A 27,683-nucleotide genomic window follows, 5' to 3' on the forward strand; every position below is an offset into this window, starting at 1 on the left:
TTCTTATGGCCTGGATTGGCCACTGTTGGAAACAGGATGCTGGGCTTGATGGACCCTTGGTCTGACCCAGTATGGCATTTTCTTATGTTCTTATGTTCTTATGACCCCTCTCCAAGGAGAACAAAATTGATGAACCAATTGCGAAATCTGTTAAGCAGCCTTCGCCCTAAGGTGTGGGACTACCTCCAAGTCCTCGGTCTCATGATATCCACACTAGAAGTGGTCACATGCGACCCCTACAGCGTTCCCTTCTGTCACGATGGAATCCGAAGTCCCAGAACTACCCCGTTCGCCTCCAGCTCCCGGATGAAGTTCGAACGCAGCTACAATGGTGGCTACAAGAAGACCATCTGAGCAAGGGAGTAAGGCTATCCCCGCCGACCTGGATCCTGATCACCACAGATGCGAGCCTATGAGGGTGGGGAGCCCACTGCCAGAGACTGACCACCCAGGGGCAATGGGACAAGGAAGAGTCGGGATGGAACATCAACCGACTGGAAGCATGGGCAGTCAGGTTAGCCTGCCTATGCTTCAGTCACAGACTCCAGGGCGAATCGGTCAGTCATGTTGGACAACGCCACAACAGTGGCCTACATCAACCACCAGGAAGGAACCAGAAGCCAACAGTCGCGAGTATACCGGGAGTAGAGAGCCAAGCAAACATGATGTGAGTTGAGCCAGCCGTGAGAGGCCTCAGCCGGCGGCCATAACAAAGACATACTAGGTCAGAGCAAAGGTCCATCAAGCCCAGTGTCCTGTTTCCATCAATGGCAGGATCACAAATAGTAGATAGATTCCATGTTACTTACACCCAAGGATAAAGCAAAGTTGCTTACCTGTAATAGGTGCTCTCCCCAGGACAGCAGGATGTTAGTCCTCGCATATGGGTGACATCGTCAGATGGAGCCCTGTCACGGATTACTTTTGTCAAAGTTTCTAGAACTTTGGCACACTGAGCATGCCCAGCATGCCACTAACCCTGTGGCCACACAGGGTCCCCCTTCAGTCTCGTTTGTAGCAAAAAGTAAGAGCAAAAAATAAAATAAGAAAACTGTATTGACCCCAACTCTGCGGGCTGGTTTCATGAGGACTAACATCCTGCTGTCCTGGGAGAACACCTGTTACAGGTAAGCAACTCTGCTTTCTCCCAGGACAAGCAGGATGGTAGTCCTCACATATGGGTGAATAGCAAGCTATAGGCTGACTCATAATGAAGGAGGCCAAGCAGCACACAACATGTGCAACAGGCACAACAACTGGGGTGCTGTTGGCCATGATGAGGCAGCCTCAAATTCACAGCAGGTCGAGGAAGGACGAGTTGGGTTTCTATACTGGGAATAAGTCTCGTAGGACAGACTGGCCAAAGATGGAGTCTTGTCAAGACGGTAGTGGGCTGCAAAGGTGTGGAGAGAGCTCCACGGCGCAGCCCTGCAGATGTCGGCAATCAGTACTAAACGGTAGTGTGCTACTGACGTTGCCATGGCTCTTACTGAGTGCACCTTCACTCGTCCTTTAAGTGGAAGGCCTGCTTGCTGGTAGCAGAATGCAATAGTGTCTGCCAACCAGTTGGAGAGAGTCTGCTTGCCCACCGCAACTCCAAGCTTTTCCTTATGAAAAGAAAAAAAAGAGTTGGGTGGACTTCCTGTGGGCTGCAGTGTTTTCTAAATAATATGCAAGTGCACGCTTACAGTCCAAGGTGTGCAGAGCTCGCTCACCCGGGTGAGCGTGAGGCCTTGGAAAGAAAATGGGCAAGATTATGGACTGATTTAAGTGGAAATCAGTTACCACCTTAGGAAGGAATTTAGGGTGAGTGCGGAGAACCACCTGGTCATGGAGGAACCTTGTGTAGGGTAAGTAGGTCACAAGGGCCTGTAGCTCACTTACCCTCCGCGCAGATGTGATGGCTACTAGGAAAATTACTTTCCACGTAAGATATCTGAGTTCGCAGGCATGTAGGGGCTCAAAAGGAGGATGCATAAGCTGTGCAAGTACCACATTGAGATCCCATGTCACGATTGGTGGATGTAAAGGACGCTTAAGCTATAATAGCCTCTCATGAAGCAACTTACAAGGGGTTGAGCTGTCATCGGGGCATCCCCTATTCCTTGATGGTACGCAGAGATGGCACTAAGGTGTACTCGTATGGAGGAGGTCTGGAGACCAGATTCCGAGAGGTGCCAGAGATAGTCTAAGAGTTTTGGTGCGGGGCAAGAAAAGGGATCAAAGCCCTTCTGTGTGCACCACAAGGTAAACCTCTTCCACTTAGAGCGGTAAGAACTTCGCGTGGAAGGCTTTCATGAAGCTATGAGGACTTGAGAGACACTACTAGAAAGATCGAGGGGCTGTAGTATCAACCTTTCAACATCCAGGCTGTCAGAGACATGGTCTGGAGGTTCGTGTGGCATGATTCTGTGTTATGAGGTCGGACGCCGTGCCCAGGCAAATGGGTTCCTGGACAGATAGGTCGAGATATATGGGAAACCAAACTTGGCGCAGCCAATACAGGGCTATGAATATCACTGAGCCTCGGTTCTGTAGTAGCTTCATGAGAGTCTTTCTTATTAGCGGAATCAGAGGGTACGCATATAGCAGACCTGAGTTCCAGGGGCGGGCAAAGGTATCCATGGTTGGTGCTCTTCGATCCCTGTGCAAGGAGCAGAAGCATTCCACTTTGCGGTTCTGATAGGATGCAAAGAGGTCGATATTTGGCTGACCCCACCGATGGAAGATTCTGCTCACAACAGAGGGATCCAGAGACCACTCGTGGGGTTGGAAACTTCGGCTGAGGTGGTCCGCTACTGCATTCTGTGTGCCTGCCAGATAAGTGGCTTGCAGTAGTATTGAGTGTGATAGGGCCCAGGCCCAAAACTGAGCCACCTCTTGGCAGAGCAGGTAAGAGCCCGTGCCCCCTGTTTGTTCAGGTACCACATTGCAACTTGGTTGTCTGTTTGAATCAAGACTACCTTGTTCGAGAGGCAGTCCATGAATGCATAAAGGGCGTACCGCATCGCTCAAAGCTCTAGGAAGTTGATATGATAGGTTGCTTTGGCTTTTGTCCAAATCCCTTGGGTTTGAAGGCTTTCACATGGGCTCCCCAACCTAGGTTGGAGGCATCCGTGGTTAAGGTCACTTGCAGAGCTGGTTGCTGGAAGGGAAGACCTGTTTGTAAGTTGGCCTTGTGAGTCCATCAGGCAAGGGACAGTCAAAGCTGGTTCATTAGGTAGACAAGGGATGAAAGCGGTTGAGTGGCTTGGTGCCACTGAGATTTTAGTGTCCATTGTGTCACTCTCATGGCTAGGCGTGCCATTGGGATGATGTGGACTGTCGATGCCAGATTGGCCGAGCAACGTGAGTAATTGGCGAGCCAAGGCTGTTTGTCGATGGCGGATAGAGCTGGCGAGGTTGGACAGCTTGGGTGCGCGATCGTCTGGTAAGAATCCCTTGGCAACTGTGGTGTTCAATTCTGCTCCTATAAAGAAGAGATGGTGAGACTGTGTCAAGTGGCTTTTTGGGTAGTTGATCAGAAATCCCAATGAGTGCAGCAGATGTATGGTGAGACCGAGGGAGTCTAGGGCTCCTTGTCTGGACTGGCTTTTTATGAGCCAGTCGTCCAGATATAGAAAGACATGGACGCCCTTGCAGCATAAGTGTGCAGCCACAACTGCCAGGCACTTCGTGAACAATCAGGGGGCCGAGGCTAGGCCAAATGGCAGTACCTTGTATTGATAGTGCCCGTGACCCACCACAAATCACAAGTATTTGTGATGAGGAGGGAATATTGGAATATGGGCGTATGTATCCTGAAGGTCCAGAGAGCAGAGCCAATCCCCTTGTTGTAGCAGAGGAAGCATGGTGCCCAGGGACACCATTCTGAACCGTTCCTTGTGAAGAAATGTGTTTAAGGTATGGAGATCCAGAATAGGCAGGAGGCCGTCGGTCTTTTTTGCGATTAGGAAATACCGGGAGTGGAACCCTCTCCCCTGTTGAATCTAGGGAACCGGTTCTATGGCCCCGGCCGACAGAAGGATCGAGAGCTCTGACTCCAGACGTCGTATGTGATTGTCCCAGCTCCAGGTTGGAATGGGTGGGGAGTCTGGTGGTACAGTTGAAAAATTTAGATGGTAACCGTGGGTTATTTATTTAATTTAACACTTTTCTATACCGACCTTCATGGTAATAACCATATCAGATCGGTTTACATCGAACAGGGTAAAAAACTGAAACAGAAATAAACATATGAACAGAGGTGGCAAAGTTACATTCAACAAGGAGGGTGAACTTGGAGGCTTAATCAGCTGGAAAGAGAGGCCTAGGATGGCAGAAAAACTAGTAATATAATACAATAGGGTAAGCGGGCTAGTGCTTAATGAAATTAGAGGTACAAGGTTCCATCGCTCATGAAGGGAATTAGGTCATCTAGTGTGTATCCGGGGGATCTGAGAAGGCTTGGCGGAAAAGCCATGTCTTAAGTTTTTTCCTAAATGTTGGGAGGCATGGTTCCAGCCTAAGGTCTGAAGGGATGTTATTCCAAATAGTTGGTCCTGCTGTCGAGAAAGCTCGGTCTTTGGTCGAGGTGAGTCGCGTGGCTTTAGTTGGAGGAGCTTGCAAAGTTCCTTTGTGGATTTCTCTAATCGGTCTGTTGGAGTTATGGAGTTTGAGGGGGATTTCAAGGTCAAGTTGAAGTTGGTTGTGGATGGCTTTGTGGATTAAGGTGAGTGATTTGTGTAGGATTCTGAAGTTAACTGGTAACCAGTGTAGGTTTCTGAGGATAGGTGAAATGTGCTCTCCACGGTTGGTGTTAGTCAAAATTCTGGCTGCGGCATTCTGAATCATCTGTAGTGGCTTGGTGGTAGAGATGGGTAGACCTAGGAGGAGAGCGCTGCAGTAGTCTATTTTGGCAAATATCAAGGATTGGAGAACTGTCCTGAAGTCATGGAAGAATAGGAGGGGTTTGAGTCTTTTTAGAACCTGGAGTCGGTAGAAGCAATCTTTAGTTGTGATGTTGATCACTTTCTTTAGGTTTAGGCGATTGTCGAGAATTACCCCCAGATCTCTTACATGCGTATGAGTGAGATGGGTGTTGTGGAGGGACTGTGGGAGGGAGTTATCCTGGTTGGGGGAGATGAGGAGGAGTTCGGTCTTTGTAGTATTGAGTACCAGGTTTAGACTGTTGAGAAGGCTAGTGATGGATTGTAGGCAGTTATTCCAGTGAGTGAGAGCTTTTGAGATGGATTCTGTTATAGGGATCAGAATCTGCACATCGTCTGTGTAGAGATAGTGTATTAGATTAAGATCTTTTAGTAGATGGCAGAGGGGGAGGAGGTAGATGTTGAAGAGGGTGGGAGATAAGGAGGATCCTTGCGGTACACCAAGTGAGGAATTTGTAGAAGGTGATTCTTTATTATTAATTTTGACTTTAAAGCTTCTGTTGCTGAGGAAAGACTTGAACCAACTGTGGACTGATCCGGATATACCAATGTCTGATAGGCGATTCAGGAGGATGGAGTGGTTGATGGTGTCGAATGCCACCGAGATGTCTAGCAGGACTAGTAGAAAGGAGTGGCCTTTGTCTAATCCCATAATAATGTGGTCTGTTAGTGAGATGAGGAGGGATTCCGTGTTGTGTGATTTGCGAAAGCCATATTGCGATGGATATAGGATGTGATCTTCTAAATAATCGGAGAGCTGGGTGTTTACCACTTTTCTCCATTAGTTTAGCTAAGAATGGGAGATTAGAGATGGGGTGGAAATTGGCTAATTCTTTAGGGTCTAAATTGTGTTTCTTAAGGAGGGATTTAAGGAAAGCAGTTTTAAGTCTGTCTGGGTAGATCCCTTGAGTTAGCAGGCAGTTTATAATGTTGGTCAGTGGTCCAGAGATCGTGTTTGGGATAAGAAGCAGGAGTTTGGAAGGGATATTGTCTGCTGGGTGGCTGGATGGTTTCTGTCTCTTAAGGAGGGATTCGATTTCCCTGGGGGAGGTTAATTCGAAGTTGTCGAGTTTGGCTCCCGCGGGGGTGTGGAAATTGTCGCATGCCGTGAGTGGGGTAGTATTGGTAGGGAGTAGAGCAAGAGTATTCGAAATCTTCTGTTGGAAGAATGATACGAGCTCGTTAGCCTTGGATAGTGCCTGTTCGTCTGGTATTGTCGGAGGGGCTGACTTTGTGATTTGTGATACATAAGAGAAAAGAGCTTTGGCATCAAATTGGAGATTGTGGATTTTATTGGCATAGTATTCTCTTTTTGTCTTTAGAATAGCGGTCCTGTAATGATGTAAGGTTCCTTTGTATGCTGAAAGTGTAGATGAGTTGGGGGGTTTTGCGCCATCTGTTTTCTTTGTGACGTAGGTCTTGTTTCATCCGTTTCAGTTCGGAAGTGAACCAGGGTTGAGTTCCTTTTTTAGCTGGATTAATTGTTTTGGAGACTGCGGGGCATAGTTTGTTTGCTACTGCTTCAGTAATATTATGCCAGGAGAGTACGGCTGAGTCGGGATTGGATAGATCTAAGTTTGTGAATTCCATGGAAAGCTGATCACTAAGTATATCGGATGCGCATGGTTTCCTGAAGTGGATGGTGGAGAGGTGATGTGGTGTGAATGTCTGTTTATTTGTGGAGAAGGAGGAGTTTATCAGGAAGTGGTCTGACCAGCGGATTGGGGTACACGAGGGTTCCATTGTGCAGGAGAAGTTTGAGTTAATGAAGATAAGATCCAGAGTGTGTCCAGCTTTGTGAGTAGGGTTGACGACAATCTGATTGAATCCCATTGTACTGAGGGAGGCGAGGAGGGCTTTGCAATTGGCGGAGCGGGGTGAGGCATCGATATGGAGGTTGAAATCTCCCATTATCATGGTTGGAAGGTCTGTGTTGATGTGCTTCACTATAGATTCTATAAGGGGTGAGGAATCAGATTCAAGCAGTAATTGAAGTTGTTTCGATTTGACTAAACCCAGTTCCAGTTTGGACTCAGACTTGATAGTATGAGAAGTAAGTCTGAGTTCTTTCTTGGTAGCTAGTAGAAGACCGCCCCCTCGTTTTTTGTGTCTGTGGAATGCAAAGATATCATATATGTGTGTGGGTAGTTGGTTGATTAGCGCGATGTCTGAGTTTTTTAGCCAGGTTTCTGTGATGGCACAGATATCTGGGTTAGAGTCCAGGAGATAGTCGTTGAGGATGTGTGTCTTTTTAGTCAGGGATTGTGCATTGACTAGGGTTACCGAGAGAAGAGCGAGCCCAAGGAACTGGGTCAGAGGGGTGATCATGATTGGGATGAGTGATCTGGAAACTCTTGATGGTGTTTCTTGTGCAGGAAGAATGCCAGAGTGGTAGCAGTGGTATCTGATAGGGATTTGATGGGTTAGCACTTTTTTTTTTCCTAGGAGCTCCGTTGGCAGGATTGGGTGTGAGGAATTGAGACTTAGATGCTGGAGGAGTGGGAGTCCAATTAGCTTTATATCTATAGAGGATGCGTGAAGGTTTGAAGCTCAGTATGTTAGGTGAGTGAGTGAGAGAAGGGTGTGGCTATGGGATGAGGTTCTTTAGAAGGTTTAAGGTAGCGTGGTTTCCGGAGTCACTGGGTGGGCAGGCTTGTCGCGCTGGAGGACCCTTCTCCTCTTCCTCTTGCTGCGGCGTTCTGGAGTCGGGTCCGATGATAGGGTCGGAAGCCCTTACGCGGCTGCTGTCAGGATGACTGTTGGGATTGACTGGATGATGAAGGGTGAATGCTGGGAAAGGCTGGTTGAAAAATAGGGGTAGCAGTATGGGTATTAGAGGTGCTTATAGATGTAAACGAGATCTTCTGAAGGGTAGAGCAGGGGTTCCCGTGGCTGTTGTAAATGTTTTGAAAGGAGGGAAGTAGAAGCGGTGATCTGAAATGGAGATTCAGTGGTGTCCTTCAGGGTAGAACGAAGGGGCTGCACGAAGGGGCGCACAAAGGGGCTGGCCCCTTTGTCGCGCACCTTCGGCGCGCGACGCCAAGGGGAGCGGTAGGGATTTAAATCCCCCGCTTACCTCGCTGCTGACGTCGCTTCCAGCCTATCCCTGATAGGCTGCTTCGCTGTGGGAGGAGCGCCGGGATGAGCCGCGTGGCCGGTGCTGGAGCCCCGGAGGTGAGAGCTGAAAGTTAACTAGGCCTTGCCCCGACGGGCTTCAGCGCCGGCTGCGCAGGCCTGCAGCTGAAGTCGGGGGTCGGGTGGCGCGGTTGTGGCGGTCGCGGTCCGAAAGGAGGTCGGGTGGAGCGGCTGGGATTTAAATCCCCCGCTTACCTCGCTGCTGACGTCGCTTCCAGCCTATCCCTGATAGGCTGCCTTGCTTCCAGTCAGTGTACTTTCACTCCCTTCTGGTTTGGACGAGCACTTTACAGGAGCTACCTTCCTCCTGGATGCATAGGGGCCTCCTAGGGGTTATGATGGATAATACCCATTGGTCCGTTTTAATTAGGTGCCAATTTGTGGCAAAGTGGCAGAGATGGTCTCCCACTGGTGATCTGGGTTGTGGGATCAAGGAGGGGTGGCTGCTGCTCTCTGGAAAGGAGTCAACTTCCAGCTTGTGGAGCTGGCTGCACTCTAGATGTCCTTGCTTGGCGTGCATGTCCTCTCTGAGGGGCCCGAACTGGTCGAACACAGGACATGGGAGGATAATATCTGCATGGTCTGTAGAATTGCTTTCTGGTGTCCCTGTGTGTGCCCCTGCGGGCTACGGCGGGTGTGTCTGAGGTGACAGTTGAAAGTTGATGCAGGGTCTCATGATGGTCCTTTAACTGGGCCACTGCATGTTGGATCTTGTCCCCAGATTTTCTCCTGTACAGGGGAAATCTGCAAGTTTGTCCTGCACCTCCGGCCGGTCTGAAGCTTTAAGTCAGACCCAGCGTCTAGCACTGATGCCCGCTGCTGAGACTCTGGTTGATGTTTCAAAGGAGTCATAAAGCAGCTCTAACCTCATGTTTACCTGCTTCCAAATCCCTTTTGCAGGATGGAGGACAAGGTTTCTTGATGTTGCTGCGGTAAGGTCTCTGCGAATTCCTGGACTTGTTTCCAGAGATTCCTGTTATATTGGGTCATGTATAATTGATACGCTGCTATTCACGCTATCAACATAGACCCTTGAAAAACTCTGCACCCCAATGCATCCAACGCCTTCTGTTCCTTTCCAAAAGGAGCAGAGGACTGGCCCGATCCCGAAGGCCCGATCTTTTAGCCTTCTTGTGGACTGATTCCACCACTATAGAATGGTGGGGCAATTGGCTTTTTTGAAATCCTGAGGCTTGTTGGAGCAGGTAAGTAGCATCTGTCTTCAAGTTTACTGGAGGTACAGTACCCGGATGGTCACACAGACTATCCGGGTACTGCAAGAGGTCAAGCAGAACTTCGTGCACTGGTATCGCCATTACCTCTTTTGCAGCATCTACAAATTGTAAGACCTCCAACATTTTCTGGCGCGCATCCTCCTCAGTTATCAGTGGAAATAGTATGGTTTCAGACATCTGACAAAGCTGGCAAAAGAGAGGTCCTCCGGGGGAGAACGACACCTTTCTTCCTGGGGTGAAGGCTCTGAGAGCAATTCATCGGAAGCTTGTGAGGAATGGTCCAAGGATGCCTCCTCCCAAGGATCATAGGGAGTTTCTTCTTCTCCTGTTGGTATTCCTGAGGGAGGAAGGATGCCAGAGCCTAGAGGGCTAGAAGGCATCGATGGATGGCGAGGTGGCATTGATGGATGCAGCACCGGCATCGAGGGCACAGAGGTGGAAGAGGTGCGCATAGGCACAGACAGCCCTGGAACGGGTTCCGGCATTGGTGGATCCAATGCCGGGATCAGGCCAGAAGTCGCCTCCTCCGAGGAGAAACCAGGTATGGGAATTTGGATCTGTGGTCGACTCTGTGCAAGCATGTCCGATGGCACGGGCTGAGTCGGCAGGGCACTGATGAGGGTGTCCAAGCATTTGAGGAGCGGTGCGAACATCAAGGGTGCTGGTTCTGGTTCCCGGGGCTGGTGCCAGTGGCAACCGGAAGCCCCGAAGGGCATTCAGCACTGCCTGTTGGACTAATCTGTCCAACTCCTCCATGAAGGCTGGTGTAGACAACACTGCGCCTGGGGTAGGAGGCAGGCTAGGCATAACTGGCGCACAGGGGTCTGTGGAGGCTCAGTACCCGGCACCGATATCGGTGGGGAACACCTCAGGGTCCAGATGAAGATGGGGGGCTCCTCTTCCCGGGCCCTCTTTGCAGGTGGCTCGGTGGAAGTCTATGCTGTTGCGGTATCTGTGCCGGCACGGTGTTTCCCTCGGTGCTCATTCTGATCCTTCTTTGGCACCAAGGATAATGACGCCGATGCCTTCGAAGGGGTCGTGATGGACGGTCACCCGCTCCACGATGTTCCTGGCGGGGTGTCTCCGAAGTAGATGGGCCCCCTCCGGTCGGTGCCACTTGAACTGGAGTCGATGGAGCAGACCGTTTTAATGCAAACAAATGCTCCATCTTGTCCAGTCGAGCGCGCCGGTCTTTGGGAGTCATTTGTGTGCAACTGGGGCATCGACGGACGTCGTGCAAGGGTCCTAAGCACAAAACGCAGACATTGTGCGGGTCCATTATGGACATGGTCCTCGGATACTTGGGGCATTTTCTAAACCCGGTCGCCATGCCGCAAAATATGGCGCATGTGGTCGGTGACCGGGCACCAAGAGGTATGCTGCCAGGAACCGATCGCAAACCGCGGGAAAAACACTTACCAAGTGTCGGAGAGAACGGAGCACAATGGGGGACTCCGGTGAGGGTGATATTTGGAAGATAAACTTCAAATTTTTCCGTGAAGAAAAGTGTGATAAATTTCTCACAGAGCTCCTAAACCGGGAGACAACTTGCTGCGTGGAAAAAAAAAGAGACTGAAGCGGGACCCCCGTGTGGCCACAGGGTTAGTGGCATGCTGGGCATGCTCAGTGTGCCAGTCAAAGTTCTAGAAACTTTAACAAAAGTATTCCGTGACAGGGCTCCATCTGATGATGTCACCCATATGTGAGGACTACCATCCTGCTTACCCTGGGAGAAATAGTGCATTTCTCCATTGGTTAATAACAGTTTATGGGCTTTTCCTACAATAACTTGTCCACATTTTTTAAGCCCAGGTAAGATAACTGTTTTTACTACATCTCCAGCAATGCAATCCAAAGCATAATTTTGTGTTGAGTGAAATACTTCCCAAAGCAAATGCTGTTCAGCCATTTCAGATCGAAGCTGGCCCAACCAAGGGCTTCAGAAGTCATGGAATTTAACACCTGGGAGCAGGCTGAAGAATTCTCTACTGCTGCTAGTTTGCAGATGAAACCTTTGGTGTGCAGCCAGGACCTGGCTTTTTTGCTGTAAAAGTGCTGGTGATTTCACCTGCAAACAGAGCACCACTGATTGGAGACAGGAAGAAGGGTCAGCCACCTGAGCTAGCCCAACCTGCTAGCCAGTACAAAAAAAAAAAAAAGATACTGCACCATAAAGAAGTGGCACTGTGCCGCCCAGGAAAGAAAGAAAGCCAGAAGAGAGGGCATTAATTACTTTCTATTTTTAATTGTACCCTGGGGGATTGTGCAATTTTGCGTGGGCAGAATTTTACATAGATTATATGAACATGCATGTGATTGCACTATACTGTGTGATTCCTCATGACTTCAGGGACTGGATAAGTCATTCCAGAGGGAGCACACTCAAACAAGATGAAGTGCCAGGAGTCTTGAGTGTGGCTGTCTGGGAGCAGGCCAGGAAAGATGAGGGCAGCCTGCCAAGAGGGGGCCATGGGAAGCAGGAGAGGAGGGGCTCTGATGGGATGAAGGAAGGAGGTTTAAAGGGAAATGGAGGTGTCTGATGAGGAAGGGGAGAGGAGGGAGGTCCTGATGGGTGCAAGGAGGAATGTGTTAAGTAACTGGATAAGTTCTCATTTTGGATTCACTGGCAGTCTTCACACTTTTGTGGCTCAGAAGAACTCATATTGGAAGGTTCATCCTTCCAATATGAGGTCATGGGTTTAGGGTGCAAGACAAAATAAGGTATACAAAAAGGCAGGTATTCATATAATAGAATGTAATCTGAGAAATTAGACTGGTACAAATATTTAATCTTTTTTTTTGTAATTTAAGTTTTATTGAAAAAAAAGTTTTGTTACAACTATACAAAAGAGAATACACTTCAGGTAACTTTCCCCAATCCCACTCCTCCACCCAACCCTTCCCCCCTTCAGCAAGAAATTGGTACTTTTTTCATTGTTACAAGATTGACATGCAGTCCAAATGTTTTCAAATGTTTCTGTAGTATTTCTCCTTATTGTCATTAGTTGTTCCATCTGATAAATAAATAAAAGTTGTTTATAAACCAAAATTGTTTATAAACCAAAGTTGTTTATAAACCAAAATCTTCCAATGTGCAGCTACTTCACATCTTGCCACAGTCAGAATTTGGGCGACTAATGAGGGTCCTTGTCTACTATAAATTGTAATGTCCAAAATTAAAATAGCCACCCCTCAATCTTAGGACATGACCACCACACATGACCCATCATCCCTCTGTCCCCACATTTCCTCCAACAATGATCAGATACATTAGGAAGCATCATTTTTAATCAGGCTGACCCTGATCACCTAACAGATGATGCTCACACACTGCACACTACAATCTGCAGCTGAACTAAAAAAAACCTCTTGTTTTATAATTAAAAATAATGTAAGAGAAAGATACAATATTTTTAACTTCAATAACTTTGTAAAAATAAGCTATTAAATAATTTTTTCACAAAAGTTTTAATCTTCCCTTAGCAATGAGAAAAGGGACACAGTTTTTCAGTACAGGGTTAAATGGTAGACAAACTCATGTGCATCTCATTGTGAGCTTCAAGAAGTTCTGACCTGTTGGGTTTACATAGAGTTGGATGTTTCCCCTTTCAACTCACCATACATAAAATTATGTTCAAATTCTGGTATCCCTGTAATAATAGCCCTTTAAAATCTCTTTCCTGCTAGATACAGTGAAATCACATGAAAACCTGCAAAAAAAAGACACTCTGAAGCTATATAGCAAACCTGCCATACCATCAAAGCACTAATGCCCAGAACTCAAGCAGTAGCATTCCTACCTGTGAAAAGAAAACACTGCAAATATAGAACTCAGACTTCCTGTTGGAAAAACGAAATAAACTGGACTACTAAAGATCCATACACAGAATCTACATACTAGTTAGCAGAATCCGTCACCTCTGTCACATATGCAGAGCACTGACTGATCCATATCTAATACTGAATAACAGCCATAAATTAAAAACAGAAATATGTAAAGAAAAACTGAAACCCTAGGAAGCAAAAATATCTGGGGCAACTTTCAAACTGTTTGCAGAAGTATAAAGTCTGTGAGTAGCTTTTACCTACAAGCTTTACATCATTTTGCCATCTGTTCAGGTACTTTTTCAGACTAAAAAACACACAAGTACTCTCTGCTCTGCATTCTCCTCAAGCAGCAGGCATATGTGGCTGTTATAAAAAGCATAGCACTGAGAGGAAAGGATCACCTTGCTGGTGGCTGAAAAGAATCAGTAAGTACTGCATGGGGAATTTTTTACAATTTAAAAGCTATTGGAGTATATTATTTAGTGTGTTTGTGTGTCTGTATTGAATAGCTACTGTGAAAGGCAGGCAAAAAACAGAAGTTTGTGAGTTTGTATTAAGTAGGTAGTCAGAAAAGCAGGCAAAAAGCAGAAGTTGTGTGTTTGTATTAAATTAGTAGTCAGAAGGTAGAAATAAGTTAGGATCCATGTATACCTAAGTAAAAAGGTGTTAGGGTAGTGTGATTGATTTGATTAGGTACCAACATTTATTAATCAGAACCACAGTGAGTCACTCAGGACAACTAACTGTAGTGTAAATCTCCAAAGAGATTGTTTTTGTACTAATTTACCTTAGAAACACAATATACACTGCAAGGGAAGAGATCAATAGCCCACAATCCAGTGGGAGCATTGATAGGAGAGGATCACCTTGCTGGTGGCAGAAAAGAATCAGTAAATACTGCTTGGGGAATTTTTTTAAATTTAAAAGTATTTGGGAGAAGTAAGCTATTTGGAGTATATTATTCAATGTGATTGTGTATTGAGTAGCTACTAAAAAAGGCAGGTAGAAAACAGAATTTTGTATGTTTGTATTAAATAGGTAGTCAGAAAGGCAGCAAAAAATAGAAGCTTGCGTGTTTTGTATTAAATAGCTGGTCAGAAAGGCAGGCAAAAACCAGACGTTTGTGTGTTTTGTATTTACCCACACTCCAACCCCTCTCCCACCCACCCATAACTCATCCTTTAATTTATAGGTGGGTGACACACTTATACTAAAAAAAAGAAAAAAATTAATCAGCCTTTTAACTTAAATTCAGAAATTCCCCACACCTTATCAAGAGTTTAATCATTCCCTTGTAGATCACTACCAGATATATAGGGGGTCATTTTCAAAGGAGTTACGCATGTAAATGTGACATACTATCGTAGCAATTTTCAAAAGCTATTTACTCGAGTAAAGTGCACTTACTTGAGTAAATCCTATGGACAATTCAATGGCATATATTGTAGCAATTTTGAAAAGCCCACTTACTTGAGTAAAGTGTATTTACTCGAGCAAAAACCAGTTTTGCTCGAGTAAATGCTTTTTAAAATCTACCCCATAGTGAATACACTAATACATTTAAAGGACACTAATTGTATGCATTCCTACTCCCAAAGCAACTTAAATCTTAACTAGGAACTGAACAAATTAAAGATGAAGGCAGCAGTCCAGCAGCAAGAGGGGGTCCTCCCAGTCTTTTGCATCGAGTGCCACATGTATGATTTTTACCCGCTGATGGGAAGCTGTACATGTGCATGCAATGCAAAGAGCTCCTGGCTCTCAGAGAATGAGTCCAATCTCTGGCTAGAGTGGCAAACCTGGAGGAGCCGAGGCAGACAGAAAGGTAAATAGATGAGACCTTCAGAGACATAGTAGCAAAGTTCCAACCCCACACTGGCAGCACTGGTACTACCTTGTAGGAGGAAGGTCTCATGATCGGAGAGCATCAACCTGGCACAGCAGGAAATGATCCTGTACCAAGGACCTGCTCTCCAGGTGATGATTATCCTCTCACACCGAGGATGTGTCTCCCAGGCCTACTGCCAAGGAGGGAAGGGTTAGTTTGGCCATCATAGCTGGTGATTCGATTATTAGGAATGTAGACAGCTGGGTGCCTGGTGGGCATGAGGATCACCTGGTAACATGCCTACCTAGTGTGAAGGTGGTGGACCTCACATGTCACCTAGATAGGATATTAGACAGTGCTGGGGAGAAGCCAGCTGTCATACATGTGGGCACCAACAACAGAGGAAAATGTGAGAGGGAGGTTCTGGAAGCCAAATTTAGGCTCTTATGTAGAAAGCTGAAATCCAGAACCTCTGAAATGCTCCCTGTTCCAATTGCAGGTACCCAGAGGCAGGCAAAGCTCCAGAGTCTCAATGCGTGGATGAGACAATGGTGCAAGAAAGAGGGATTCAGTTTTGTAAGGAACTGGGCAACCTTTTGGGGAATGGGAAGTCTCTTCTGAAGGGATGGGCTCCACCTTAACCAGGGTGGAACCAGGCTGCTGGTGCTAACCTTTAAAAAGGAGATAGAGCAGCTTTTAAACAAGAACAAAGGGGAAAGCCGACAGTCACTCAGCAGCACATGGTTCAGAGGGAGGTATCTTCAAAGAATACTAATGATGCATTAGATTTAGGGCATCCCAACAGAGATGTTCCAATAATAAGAAAAGTAGTCCAAATGCCTATAATTAAAAACTTATCTGAGCTAAAAGATTACAATTTATCCCTGTCAACTGAAAATCAGAAAGTTAAAAAACCCCCCAAAAAAACCCCAAACACTTTGAAATGTTTGTATGCTAATGCCAGAAGTCTAAGAAGTAAGATGGGAGAATTAGAGTGTATAGCAATGAATGAAGACAGATTAATTGGCATCTCAGAGACATGGTGGGAAGAGGATAACCAATGGGACAGTGCTATACCAGGGTACAAATTAAATCACAATGACAGAGAGGAGCATCTTGGTGGTGGGGTAGCGCTTTATGTCCGTGATGGCATAGAGTTCAACAGGATAAAGATCCTGAAAGAGACATAGGGGTAGATTTTTAAAAACACGCATGCGTCCATGTGCACGCGGTTCCTAGCGTGCACACATGGACGTGGCGATTTTATAATATGCACGCGTCGCTACCCGCATGTTATAAAATACGATTCCTGTGCGCACATGCTTGCCCAATTTTAAAATTGGTGCGCACATGTGCGGGTGGCATCTCACGCGCAAGGGGGGGGGGGGGGGGATTAAAAAAAATATATGAAACGAGTGCAGACCTTTCCCACTTCCCTCCCAGTCTGCGAGATAAAGGAGCAGACTTGACGGGAACTTTCCTATCCCCCTACCTAGCTTTCCTCCCTTTTTCCCTCTCCTCCCCGACCACTAAAGATACCCTATCTACCCGGATTTTCTTTTTGTTTTTCAACTTACTTCATCCTAGGTGTTGAAGTAAATTGTGTGTGCTGGCTGGCTGCCGATGCGCGAGTCACCGGGACAGCGCAAATCAGCACTATACCGGCCGGCCCTCGCTCCCAGCCAAACCCCACCCTTTTTTGCTAGATCAGCATTTCTGCACGTACTGTCAGATACGCATGTGGCCGGGCAATTTTTAAAATGCGATCAGCACTCGATATACTGGATATACTTACTGACTGGAAGGGGTCAGTAAGTATATCCACAGCTCTACACTAAATTTTCAAAAGGGAAACTGATAAAATGAGAAAAATAGTTAGAAAAAAACCGAAATGTGCAGCTACAAAGATAAAAAGTGTGCAACAAGCATAGAAATTGTTAAAAAATACCATCCTAGAAGCACAGTCCAGATGTATTCCATGCATTAAGAAAGTTGAAAGGTCAAGGAGATAGTAAGTAATAAGGTTCGGTGGGGAACTGAAGGGACTCGGGTCTACGAAGTTTCAATTATCTCTAGTATTATGCCTCATACCAAGAGGGAGGCAAGGATTATGGAGGTAATAACTTCATCTCCCATCTCCGAGCCTTCTCAACCACAGATCCCAGCCTTTTTCTCACCTGCACCTGCAAAAGATCCGGTGGACAAGGCTGTTGAGGAAACTAGTATAGAGTGGATGCCAGACCCTCTGACCGAGGCATCTTTAAGTCCCGGAGCCCCTAAGACTTCTCCTCCTCCTCCTGACTCTTTAACTGAAGGGATCGGAGAAGGAGACCGAGCTAAAGGGGGCCAAAGTGAATCTATTAATCTCGAGGATAATTTACTACAAACAAATAAACCTGAAGAAATCACAATGGATTCTATATGGACAGCTATAAAATCAATGGAATTGGCAATTGTTAATTTAACTAAACTTAGAGAGTCATCTAATCAATGTTTCAATAAAATTGAGACTGTAGTATCACCATTTAACCATGCCATTAATTGTTTTGCCTTCCTTCGACCTTTCTTAATGCATGGAAGTCATCTGGTCTGTGCTTCAGTTCCTTTACAGCCTCTTCCCTCTATCTGTGCAGGACTCATTTATATCTGGGCAAGGGAGCCACCCACTCTTCTTGGATTAAGGTAAAATGTAGCTCCAGTGGGAAGGGTCTTTAGGATGGTCAAAACCCCTTCCAAGCTGATAAAATAGCAAAGTCTATGGCACAGAGAGTAAATCCTCTCTTTCTCTCCCCAGGGTGGTGAACACCGGATGGGTGTCCGCAGTGATGTTATTCTCCTTTACTCACAGTTAGCAGATCTTCAGGATCTCCTTGATCTTACACAGTCCTTTTAGTACTTTCTCAGGATCCTTGATGTATGGGACCCTCCTTGAAACAAGCAGTCATCTTGCTTCTAGCAGGAAGGAAGGGCAGCCAAATACCTTCCTCCTGGATCTTCTAACAGAAATGTTCTTTCACCAAAAAGGAACAGAAACTAACAGCAGAGTCCCCTCCTCACAGCAGGTCACCACCGCTTCAGGGGTGTATCTTCCCTATCCCTGGGCGTCCCACTCACAGGGTTCCCCAATCCCTGTGTGCAAGGAAAGGCCCAGGTGTCCAGTGAAGCACCTAACAAAAATCTCAAAAACTTAGATCCAGAGGTAACTCAACCAGACAAGTTGAGTACTGGAAGAGGAAATCCCTCCTGAACCTGGTCAGGCCAACAGCTTGAGTTAGCCTGTCTTTACTGACTGGACCTGTAAAACAACAAAACTTAACTCATGACACCTCTGTACCAGTGGTGTAGCAGGGGGACGGGGGGGAGGGCAGGGTGGCCAAGGCCCCAGGCACCGAGCTGTAGGGGGCGCTAGGGAGCCTTTTTTGTATTTTTTTTTCCAGCACCGGGAACTTCTGAAAACTGCAGGCCCTGCTGCAGAAGCAAGCCCAAATGAAATTGCACATGGGAAGCCCGGAACTAACCGGTGTGCATGCCATGCAATTGAACAGAGCAGCATACCCGGGGGGGGGGGGGGGGGGGGTGGGTGGCGGAAGATGAGGAGGCATGGAAAGCCTCTGGTGGACCCTATCCCACCGGCGGCAATCAAGAAGAAGAGATCTACGGTGAGAAGAAGAGGCCACCAGTGGAGTCCATCCCACCGGCAGAAGAAAGAAGAGGGAGTCTGTTCACTGGCTTGTACTTTCTCAAATACGTGCAGCTCGTATGTACTCTATGTTGATCTCACGATGCACGAAATCAGCATAGAGGAAGTGCTAGCCTCATGAGATATGAGTAGCGCAGGGGCTGGCATACATACAAAAAAAGAGCAGCAGAATTGGCTCCCCATCCGCTTCCAGTTATATGTATGTGTGTGTGTGTGTGAATATGAATGAATGAAAGCCTGTCTGAGATGTGTGGTGTATGTGTAAATGGGAGCCTGACTGGGGTGTATGGTGTGTGTGTGAATGGGAGCCGGGGTGGATGGGTGTGTGTGTGTGTGTGTGTCCATGGGAACTTGATTGGGGGGTGTGTGTGTGTATGTATGGGAAACTTACTGGTGTGTTTGAGTGTGTAGGAACTTGTCTTGGGGTGTATAGGAACCTGGCTGGGGTGTGTGTATATGTGTGAATGGGAGTCTGACCGTGGTATGTGTGTGTGTGAGTGTGTATATGAGAGAGAGGGAGCATAATTGTGAGAGAGAGAGGGAATGTGCATGTGTGTGAAAGCCTATGCATATGAGAGGGAATATTTATGTGATAGCCTGTATGAGAAAGAGGGAGAGAACGTGTTTATGAGAGAGAGAGAGGGAGCATGTGTATGTGGGTGTGTGTATGAGAGAGGGAGCTTGCATGTATGTGAGAGCTTGTGCGTATGAGGGAGAGGGGCATTTGTGTGAGCATGTATAGAAAAGAAACATAGAAACGACGGCAGAAAAAGACCAAATGGCCCATCCAGTCTGCCCAGCAAGCTTTCACACTTGTTTTTTTCTCATAATCTGTTACTCTTGGCCCTTAGTAACCTTTTGGTTCCAATTCCCTTCCACCCCCATTAATGAAGAGAGCAGTGCTGGAACTGCATCTAAGTGAAGTTTCAGGCTTAACTGATTCGGGGTAGTAACCGCCGTAACAAGCAAGCTACTCCCATGCTTATTTGTTTACCCAGACTATGTAATTCAGCCCTTGTTGGTGGTTGTCTGAATATAAATCATCTTTTTTTCATCCCCCCTCCCGTTGAAGCAGAGAGCTATGCTGGACATGCATTGAAAGTGAAATATCAGGCTTATTTGGTTTGGGGTAGTAACCCGCCGTATCGATTCCTTTTTCCACATTTCCTCTTGCCGTTGAAGCATAGAGCAATGTTGGAGTTGCATTAACCGTGTGTATGTTTATTGAATAAGAGTATTAACTCCAGGTAGTAGCTGTCATTCCCGCAAGCCACACTCTCTTCATTCACATCCTCTAGACTTTATGGATCCACAGTGTTTATCCCACGCCCCACAGAAAGGAGGGAGGGTGTTTAGTGACAGAGAGGAAGGAAGACAGTGAGGGGGCAGGAGGGGATGAATGAATGAGGGGAAAGGGGCAGGGTGACATGCGAGGAGAGATTGAGGAAAAGGGGGTTGCGTGACTGAGGTGAGTGAAAGGGAAGGAAAGGGATGAAGGGGAAGTGAGGAAGAGGGTTTGAGGGTAGAAGAGTGCATGTGTGTGAATGAATGTGTGTGTATATGAGAGAAGAGAAAATCTGTGTTCCCTGTTCTCCTGCTCCCCCTCCCCCCTCAACCCCACCTCCCCTCCACTAATTGAGGACAATTTCAGGATGACTGAAAATCAAATGCTCCTAGGTATGGCAAGGAAAACATTTTTTATCCTTATTACTTTTTTTTTTTTTTTAATTATTTATTTATATTCATTTTACATAATATACAAATAAACATTTGTATAGGAAATACAGAGATATTCAATCAAATAATCTTAGACTAAAGAACATGTCTATAATTAACAGAACATCATTTATATCTCAATCTCTAATTACATAGGAAATCAGGGAGAGAGCAGAAGGTAAATCATGAGGAGTATAATATAAGCATTTCAAAATAGGTACTTAACCACAAATTATAATCTATTGTATCCCCTTTATATTGCTTCAGGAAGCCTCCTCCCAGAGATAAAGGCCCTCAACTGATCTGGTACAAAGAAAACATAGGTATTCCTGGCCAGTTGGATTATGCATTTACAGGGGTATCGTAACTTAAAACTCCCCCCTAATGCTAAGGTCTCGGCTCTCATAGATAGGAACTCTTTCCTACGCTGCTGCGTAGGTTTTGCTAGGTCAGGGTACACTCGGATCAGACCACCTAAATAGGGAGCACTTATATTCTTAAAGTAGCTCTTCATTATCAATGATACCGCCATTTCATCAAAAAAAGTAACAAAAAGAACCGCTCTATCCATTATTTCAACATTGGAATTTTCCAAGTAATCTGTCAGATTCTGAAAATCTGATTGTGGAGGTAATGTTAACGGTGTGCTGGTTCTTTTAGGTAAAAAGAAAAGTTTTTTTTTATAGGTGGTATCATTTCATTTGGAATTTTTAATGCCTCAGTTGCATATTTTTTAAATGTCAAAAGAGGTATTTCCCCAGCAATAACGGGGAATTTTAATAACCGAAGATTTAAATGCCTCATATAATTTTCAATAGACTCAAGTCTTCTCAAAGATGATACTTTTTCTGAGGCTATTACCACATTTGCTTTCTGTAGGCTATCTATATCCTCATTTATCTTCTTAATAGAGTTACCTTGTTCAATAAATTTAGTTTTTGTGTCCGTTTCGAGGACCCTGACCTTAGCCGTTATCTCATCAAGCTTTTGGGTCTGAATATCTAGTTTAAGGGACATTCCTGCTACAAGTTCCCAGATGTTCTCTAGGGTTATCACTGCAGGTTTGTTCAATTGCTGGGGAGGGTTCCTTACCCCAAGGCCAAAGCTTTCGTTAGCTTCGCTTGATGTTTTGGGGGATACAACTCTCCTTCTTCCTCCCCCTCCTGATATTTCCAGTCCTTGGGGATCCGGAATGACTCCCTCCTCTCCACTCATTTGACCGACGTCTGGGCCACCCAGTGAGCTCTGACTGATAGTTTCCTCAGAAAGTAACTCAACTCCTCGGTCGGTTAATTGAGGCAAAGTTCTCAGTGGTGTTCTACACTCGGGAGGGCTCAGTGAAAGTTCCCCGGGTGAATAAGGTTCTCCTCCCACCTGTTCACCAACGGGGACTGAAGCCCTTAATTGTTGTGGTTGAAGGGCAAAATCTGAAATCAGTCGTTGTCCGGTAGCAAGGTTCGGGTCTGGTGGGTAGACTCGAACCTGCCTTTCCTTTTGTGAGGCATTTTTAATAGGAAACTTAATATAAATCCAATAGAAACTGGAACCGGAAACTCACGACGAAACACCCTAACAAAGTGCCGTTCAAATCTCTAACTCCCTATGGCAAGCTGGCGTGATCTGTGAGGGAGTCCCCGCCCTCCCGTCCCTCCCCCGACTAAGCCGGAACAAGCCGGCGCGCCCCTTAGGGCGCGCGGCTTGGCGGTGCGCCGGCGGCAGCGGTGCGCCGCTCCAGTGCCGATTTTATGGGCGCCTGTGTTCCTTCCGCTGACGTCAAGAGCGTCGGGGGGGGGCTCTGGTCCCTTCTCTGGTCGCGGGCAAGGCTCCAAAGAACAAGCACAAATGTACCAGTCCAGGCAGATATTTCCTCCTGCTACCAGGCAAGTCCTCACCTCTCGCTCAGCCGCCATCCTTATTACTTTTAATTATAGATGTTATTTGATCTCTGCTGTTTTGAATATTTACCGGTAATTGATTTTGGGAAATGTTTAAAGTTGTTTTTATCCTTATTTATTAGATGCTCTATTCATTATCTGTTTTTGAAAGATTGTTTTTTATTAGTATGGTTTCTATTATGATGAATTTATATTTCTTGATTTTGTTTTATGAAGAATGGTAATGTTTCTGTTTTTTTGCATTATTGTATTGCATATGAGTCAGGCTGGAAGGTTTGGGATGGGAGAGAAGAGGTGGAGCGCCACTGTTAGGGACTGGGAGGTCTGATAAGAAGGCTGGGTTGGGGGAGGGCAAGAGTACTGGGGACTGAGAGAGGAGAGGGGGCTTGGGTGAAAGACTGCTGGGGCCTGGGAGGGTAGGAGAGTGAGACTGCTATTGCTTCTGTTTCTCTGAGATGGAAAGTGGGAGAATTTGATTTTCTCTTTGTCATTTTTGGGAAATGTGTATCTGAACTTTTCTATATTATTTCTCTGGTGGTATACTGCAGGCAGAGTCTGGCTTTTTGGGTTTCCAGTTCAGCTTTTGACTCCATGTTTCTCTTTCTAATTTGTGGCCAGTTATTCTACATTTGGTAGGGGGTAAGCAATGTGCTATAATGAGGCTGCAGTGATGTGTGTGCAGGTCTGGACAAGAGAATTAATTTGGAATGTTTTTTCTTTTTCCCCAGATGATCATAAGTGGAAAAATTGGAAATTTTGGAAGAATTTATAAATTTTACATCAGTCTTGACTCTTGGCCTTATTCTTTATCACAGAAAGCTTTTGTTCGTTTGCAGTATCAAGGAGGGAAGGAACAATGTTGGTGGCCGCTCTGTAGGCAGAGGAGCTTTTGCCCCATAGATTGTTCACAACAGTCTGTTAACTTGACAAAATATAACATGAGAGGCTTCTAAAAAAAAATTAAAAAGTCATGGGATAGGAGGCAATGTCCTTTTGTGGATTGCAAACTGGTTTAAAGACAGGAAACAGGGAGTAGGATTAAATGGTCTGTTTTCTGACTGGAGAAAAGTAAACAGTGGAGTGCCTCAGGGATCTGTACTTGGGCTGGTGCTTTTTAATGTATTTATAAATGACCTGGAAAGAGGTACAATGAGTGAGGTGATCACATTTGCAGATGATACAAAATTATTCAGAGTAGTTACATCGCATGTGGATAGAGATATATTACAGGAAGATCTTGCGAGACTGGAAGATTGGCGTCCAAATGGAAGATGAAATTTAATGTGGACAAGTGCAAGGAAATACATAAAGGGTAAAAAAAAAAAAAAAAAAAACCCAACCCATGCTGTAGTTACATGATGTTAAGTTTCATGTTAGCAGTTACCATTCAGTAAAAAGATCTAAGCCTCAGAGTGGACAATACTTTGAAATCTTCAGCTCAGTGTGCCACGGCAGTTAAAAAAAAAACAAAAAACCAGCAAACAAATGTTAGAAATTATTAGGAAGGGAATGGTGAATAAAATGGAAAATGTCATAATGCCTCTGTATCGCTCCATAGTGAGTCCATACTTTGAGAACTGTGTTCAATTCTGGTCACTGCATCTCAAAAAAGATACAGAGAAAAGTGACCATAATGATAAAGGGGATGGAATGGCTCCCCTGTGAGGAGAGGCTAAAGAGGTTAGGGCTGTTCAGCTTGGAGAAGAGATGGCTGAGGGGGATATGATAGAGCTCTATAAAATCATGAGAGAACTTGAACAGGTAAATGTAAATCGGTTGTTTACTCTTTCAGACAGTACAAGGATTAGGGGTATGCCATGAAGTTAGCAAGTAGCACTTTTAAAACAAATTGAAGAAAATTCTTTTTCATTCAATGCATAATTAAGCTGCGGAATTTGTTGCTAGAGGATGTTGTTAAGGCAGTTAGCTTATTTGGATTTAAAAAAGGTTTGGACAAGTTCCTGGAGGAAAAAGCCATAAACAGTTATTAGTCAGGTTAACTTAGGAAATAGCCACTGCTTATTTCTGGCATTAGTAGCATGGGATCTATTTAGAGGTCCATACTCAGACACAATCCCGATAACAAAGTTAGCTGGATAAATGTATCTGACTAACTTTGGGGGCATATTCAATAGGGCAGCCATACTATTGAATATATCCGGCTATCTTAATTGGTTAGCCAGCTAACTATAGCCGGCTAACTTTAGGACAGCAATTTAACGTGACAAGACTTAGCCGGATAAGTCATCTGGCTAACTGCATATCGGAATTAGCCGGCTACCTCAACTCCTCCCAGTTACGTCCCCGGAACACCGCTAACTTCTCCAACTAAATTCTAGCTGCCTAACTTATAAATCAGCTAGAATTTAGCTGGATGTGTCCAAATATTCATTTAGATGGCTAATTTCTGAGTTAAACCAATGAAAATCTAGCCACTTACACAGTGGGGCGGATTTTAAGAGCCCTGCTCGCGTAAATCCACCCGGATTTACGCGAGCAGGGCTTGCGCGCCGGTGCGCCTATTTTACATAGGCCTGCCGGCGCTCGCAGAGCCCCGGGACTCGCGTAAGTCCCGGGGTTTTCCGAGGGGGGCGTGTCAGGGGCGGGGCCGAGCGGCACGCTGTTTTTGGGGCGGGACGCAGCGTTTCGGGGGCGGGCCCGGGGGCGTGGTTTCGCCCGGGGCGGGCCAGGGGCGTGGCCGCGCCCTCCGGAACCGCCCCCGGGTTGCGTCTAGGTGCGCCAGCGGCCCGCTGGGATTTACTTCTCCCTCTGTGAGGCGTAAATCCCCCAACAAAGGAAGGGGGGGGTGGGTTAGGTAGAGGAAGGGAGGGGAAGGTGAGGGGAGGGCGTTAGCGAATTCCCTCCGAGGCCGCTCCGATTTCGGAGCGGCCTCGGAGGGAACGGAGGTAGGCTGCGCGGCTCGGCGCGCGCCGGCTACACGAAATCGCTAGCCTTGCACGCGCCGATCCAGGATTTTAGCGGCTACGCGCGTATCTACTAAAATCCAGCGTACTTTTGTTTGCGCCTGATGCGCCTACAAAAGTACGCGAGGGCGCCCTGTTTGAAAATCTACCTCAGTGTCTATAATATACACTATATCAAAAAAAGAACCAACAGGTTCATTCACTGTGAGAATCTGCTTTCTATTGTGTTCGATATTATTATGTTCTCCTTTTTTCCACATTACTTATACTAATTTTAATAACCTACACGTCAAGTGGGATTCAATTATCTCAGCGCTCAGGGGAAAAGAACATTTTTTTAGGGTGGTAGGTTGGGGTTTCATATAATCGTGTAGGCAACCCTGCCTCTTTCGAGCATGTTATAATCATAAACCTGCCAATCTCCTCCCGATATTTTGTGTGTATGTGTTCATGCAAACAAACTTTTTTAGTATATTTTTTGTGTATTAAACACTTTCTTAATTCATACAAGGTACGCGAGACATCCAGCAAAATATGGTCTTTGATGATACTCCTAAAGTATTATTAAAATGTCACTTCACCACCGTAGGATATAACGTAAATCTCTTCTGTATATTTGAAGACGTGCTCTTTCTACATGATGAGAAACTTCTCTCTATCCATCTTATCGCAATTCAAAACATACATAATCCCAACACGTACATGTTTCAGACGACCAGTGTCCTTCTTCAGGGGATATACCGGCAAGTGGTGACCGACATTCTATATGCAAAGATTACAATGCTGATATTAAAGATTATACTTTGGCACATTTTGAAGTTACCAAGAAAAAGATGAACCAACCATGGAACTATTTTTGTGACTGAAGTTTCATCCTACAATTCTAAGGGAAGTAATAATCTTTAATATCAGCATTGTAATCTTTGCATATACAGTGTCGGACACCACTTGCCGGTATATCCCCTGAAGAAGGATGCTGGTCGTCTGAAACATGTACGTGTTGGGATTATGTATGTTTTGAATTGCGATAAGATGGATAGAGAGAAGTTTCTCATCATGTAGAAAGAGCACGTCTTCAAATATACAGAAGAGATTTACGTTATATCCTACGGTGGTGAAGTGACATTTTAATAATACTTTAGGAGTATCATCAAAGACCATATTTTGCTGGATGTCTCGCATACCTTGTATGAATTAAGAAAGTGTTTAATACACAAAAAATATACTAAAAAAGTTTGTTTGCATGAACACATACACACAAAATATCGGGAGGAGATTGGCAGGTTTATGATTATAACATGCTCGAAAGAGGCAGGGTTGCCTACACGATTATATGAAACCCCAACCTACCACCCTAAAAAAAATTTTCTTTTCCCCTGAGCGCTGAGATAATTGAATCCCACTTGACGTGTAGGTTATTAAAATTAGTATAAGTAATGTGGAAAAAAGGAGAACATAATAATATCGAACACAATAGAAAGCAGATTCTCACAGTGAATGAACCTGTTGGTTCTTTTTTTGATATAGTGTAACTTCTGAGTTAGCCAGCTAAATCCTTTTAAATATGGACCTCTTAATATTTGGGTACTTGCCAGGTACTTGTATCCTGGATTGGCCACTGTTGGAAACAGGATGCTGGGCTTGACAAACCTTCAATCTGACCCAGTAAAGCAACTTATGATATTATGTTCATTTCTTTTCTGAAGTTTCTATTAGTGTAACTTTCTTGCCCTTAAGCATTTCTACAAGGAGGATTTGGGGGGTACCAGGGAGGCAACACAAATGCATTGGCCCCCAGGCATCAGAGACCCTCGCTACGCCTCTGCTCTACACTCTGTGCTAACCTAAATAGACTGCCTCCCAAGCTGTAGCAAAGGCTCGGTTATATATTGTTTCAAGTGGGCTGGCCATTCCAGATCCCACAGAAGGAAGGGATATATTTGAATGGATCCTCCCTTCACTCTAACATATTTTCTCTCTCTCTCTAGCTGAACAAAGGGCTGAATCAGGTCCTACTGGTGACGCGACCTGAGGGTCCGTAACATCTCTTGAAGTTTCAGAATGCCAGCAAATGGCTCATTAATCTGGTAATATTCAGTCTACATTGACATCATTGAAGAATGCATCTCAGGTCAAGTCTGGTTTTACCAAGTTAGGTTGGCTGAATTTACTGTTAAAAGGCAAAGAAGTCCACTAAACAGTGTTGTTTAATTAGATTTTTTGATTTTGCTCATAGCAAATTGCTAGTTCCTGGTCCCCGGACCCCAGAGGGGTTATAATGTTGAGATTACTTACCTGATAATCTCCTTTTCCTTAGTGTAGACAGATGGACTCAGAACGAATGGGGATAGTATCCGCGTGCTAGCAGTTGGAGACGGATCTGACGTCAGCACGGGGTATATATATCCCCACAGGAAGCGTAGCAACTTAGTAATCTTCCTTGCAAAAGCTGTTATGGATGTGTGTACTGACGCTCAGTGAAAAGTGAAACAGG

The 27,683-nt window shown here is 45.6% G+C and overlaps 1 protein-coding gene across 1 annotated transcript in view; it reads left to right on the top strand.

Moving 5' to 3' along the window:
• Window positions 1-27,683, top strand: part of LOC115076330 (sialic acid-binding Ig-like lectin 5) — a 114,570-nt gene that overhangs the window by 56,679 nt on the left and 30,208 nt on the right. Inside the window, exon 6 of the mRNA XM_029577629.1 lies at window positions 27,178-27,276. Within this exon, the coding sequence (XP_029433489.1) occupies window positions 27,178-27,231 (54 nt within the window). The 3' untranslated portion in view covers window positions 27,232-27,276. The remainder of the gene's footprint in view (window positions 1-27,177; window positions 27,277-27,683) is intronic.

The sequence above is a fragment of the Rhinatrema bivittatum genome, chromosome 14 (assembly GCF_901001135.1).
Source record: "Rhinatrema bivittatum chromosome 14, aRhiBiv1.1, whole genome shotgun sequence".
NCBI lineage: Eukaryota > Metazoa > Chordata > Amphibia > Gymnophiona > Rhinatrematidae > Rhinatrema > Rhinatrema bivittatum.